This window comes from Amphimedon queenslandica, unplaced genomic scaffold (genome assembly GCF_000090795.2).
Source record: "Amphimedon queenslandica unplaced genomic scaffold, v1.1 AMPQUscaffold_8536_Cont19520, whole genome shotgun sequence".
Taxonomy (NCBI): Eukaryota; Metazoa; Porifera; class Demospongiae; order Haplosclerida; family Niphatidae; genus Amphimedon; species Amphimedon queenslandica.
In genome coordinates this window covers 1-2,614 of record NW_003551187.1, presented here as the reverse complement: position 1 = coordinate 2,614, position 2,614 = coordinate 1, and the positions used below count along the sequence as shown (strand labels likewise).

Here is a 2,614-nt window from a genome sequence, read left to right as displayed (position 1 = left end):
GGTGGTTGGGGATACAGTCGTCCTGACATTGGTTGATGATGTTATCATGAAAGCATTGGTACCAGTTCCAAAGTTGAAACCAATAGCTCCTCCACTTCCAACAGGCTCTATGGTCATTGGAGCACCAGATAGTTTACTTAACTGCTCAGTAATGAATGAATTCTCTGATGTTATGATTAGCCGTTCATTCCGCACGTTGTTCAATCTAACAAAAACTTTACCTGGTGCTTTATCTCGCACTGCTTTAGAACCAGAATACGTATAGACATGTCCAAAAGGTGATATATAATAATAGGGCATGTATCCGCTAAAAGTGGCTACACCAGATCCAGTTCCTAACTGATAGATTCCTGCTGTCCCCATGTAGCTGAAGCTACCAGTGGAAGGTATTGTTCTAACGGCTAAGAAAGGACCGGGTGTTATCAATGGCTGGCCATTGATCCTAACCATCCCATTAGAAATTTCATAATTAGGAGGAGGGATACTCTGTGTAGCAGTAGAGGATGTCTGAGTACCCATTTGAGTAGTTGTTCGTGTAGTATTAAAGGTTGTAGAATAGCTAGTTGGATCAGGTACTTGAATAGTGATACTAATCATAGCAGTGTTGCTGGTAGTAGTAACAGTTATCATTCCAGTGACACCATCAACAATATTTAATGTCCTTGAATGAGGAATAAACCCGTTAACAGAAGTAGGTCCACCTAATAAAACAACAGTGATAATAACAATTAATTAATAATGTCAACAGCAACAGATAGGGGTAGGCAAATTATGCTTCAAATTTTGCCTACTATGCTTTGAAATAAATCCAATTATGCTCATTATTATGCTCATAGTTTAAGCTTTACTCAAATATCAATTATCAAGTTACATGTACATGAACCTGTTATAATTGCAATATTATAAAAAATGTTTCCAGGCTTTGAGTCACTGGAAAATACTACAGCCTAAGCCATTGGACTCACCACACTTGCATTGCTTGAGGAGGTGAGTATTAAGCAGTTGGTTTTATTAGTACTTAAAATCATGTGGTTAGCCAGAAATTTTTGACCCATTATGCTCCCATTATGCCAGCATAATAACTTGCTCTATTATGCCTTAAATTATGCTAGTATAATTTGCCTATCCCCAGCAACAGGTACTTACCAGGACATGGATTCGTGTTACACTGTATACAGGAAAGTGGATTATTTCCAGTTCGAAAATCATTAAGATTGCTGCAGCAAGGCTGACTACCACAGAGTGCTAAAGCAGTACCAGCTTGATCCTCACACCTGCAGTACTGGATCATACAACCACCACCACAGGTCACAGAACACTAGAAATAACAATGATAAAATAATGACAACACTGAACAACAACAACAACAACAACAATAATAATAATAACTACACATACCTCTGAAGTATTTGTGCAAACACCCATTGCCATTCGATCAGCTTCTCTTTTAACCTAATAAACATTAGTTAATAATAATAAATAGATAAATATATATAAATAATATTAAGCCAGGCATACACTAGGCAATATGTTGCTAGCAACATTTGTGGATACTTTGATCTTGTAAGCAACATGTTGCCAGAAATAGAACAGCCTTCTATTTCTGGCAACATGTTGCTTACAAGATCAAAGTAACCACAAATGTTGCTAGTAAAAAGCTACCTTGTGTATGCCTGGCTTTACTTACCACAACATTGCTTGCAGAGTATTTGAACAAGATAAAAATACAAAGAAACTACAAGAAACAATAAATTCACAATCAGCTATATATGCATATATACAGTAATTGCCGTAGTAATAAAGTTGGACTTACCAGTAAAGCAGAGCTCGTTAAGGAAGACATGATGGAAACCACTCAAGAGGTGGTCGGTCCCACGCCTGTCGGCTGCAGAAGGACTTTGCAACCAGCCAAACGGGAAAAAGAAAGACAGCGCAAGAGAATATCTCCTGTTTCTGCTCCTACCTCTCTCTCTCTGTCTGTTATTTTTTTGTCTTGTGAAGAGCAATTGCGTCCAGCGGCGCGTGCTAAAGAGGATTTTATAATGAGGACTCTCGAGTCGTGAACCGGTCTACCCGGCCATTATCAGTTAGCAAGAGGCCAAGAGCCTCACAAATATATACATATACATGAATTTTAAAATAATTTCATGATGTTTTATTGACAAGTTCTTCCAGTGAAATAGGGATCCATGAGTGGTTGGACTCCATTATAAAAATGACACCTCTATCAATGTAAATGGTCAAGTCACCAAAACTATGTAACTGTTTGCCTTCGTGTCTTTTTGCTAACGGCAGAAACACAATACCCAGTTCTTCAGCCTATAAATATAAACAACAACAACAACAATAATAATAATAATAATAATAATTAACTATGTTTATGCTAGGTTTAATTTTTGTTTTTGTCTCTCATAAGAATAATAATTGAAAATAACTTCTCTTACCTTCTTCTCAATGACGTCTTTAAAACTGATACTAGTTGGAGGGACCTGTTGCTGTTTAGTTTGACTAACCTGCTGTACTTCAGGAGCTCTTCTAAAGGAGGGGACAAGAATGAGAGAGAAAGAGAAAAAAGAAAGAGAGAGGTTTTTGTGCTGTAACATATTTTATTGCT

The 2,614-nt window shown here is 37.3% G+C and overlaps 1 protein-coding gene across 1 annotated transcript; it reads right to left on the bottom strand.

Annotated features, from left to right (window-relative positions):
* Positions 1 to 2,050: 2,050 nt before the first annotated feature.
* On the bottom strand, positions 2,051 to 2,603 carry LOC109591282 (tuftelin-interacting protein 11-like). Its single transcript, XM_020007042.1, has 2 exons — positions 2,445 to 2,603; positions 2,051 to 2,319 (listed from the first exon to the last, which is right to left on the bottom strand). Exons 1-2 carry the CDS (start codon positions 2,601 to 2,603, stop codon positions 2,146 to 2,148), a joined length of 333 nt encoding a protein of 110 aa, XP_019862601.1. The 3' UTR covers positions 2,051 to 2,145.
* Positions 2,604 to 2,614: the final 11 nt, after the last annotated feature.

Excerpts from the sequence above, each read along its gene's own strand:
- LOC109591282 (XM_020007042.1), bottom strand. The coding sequence starts at position 2,603 with ATGTTACAGCACAAAAACCTCTCTCTTTCTTTTTTCTCTTTCTCTCTC. Across the intron at positions 2,320-2,444 it reads AAGACGTCATTGAGAAGAAG|GCTGAAGAACTGGGTATTGT; the intron begins GTAAGAGAAGTT and ends TTATATTTATAG.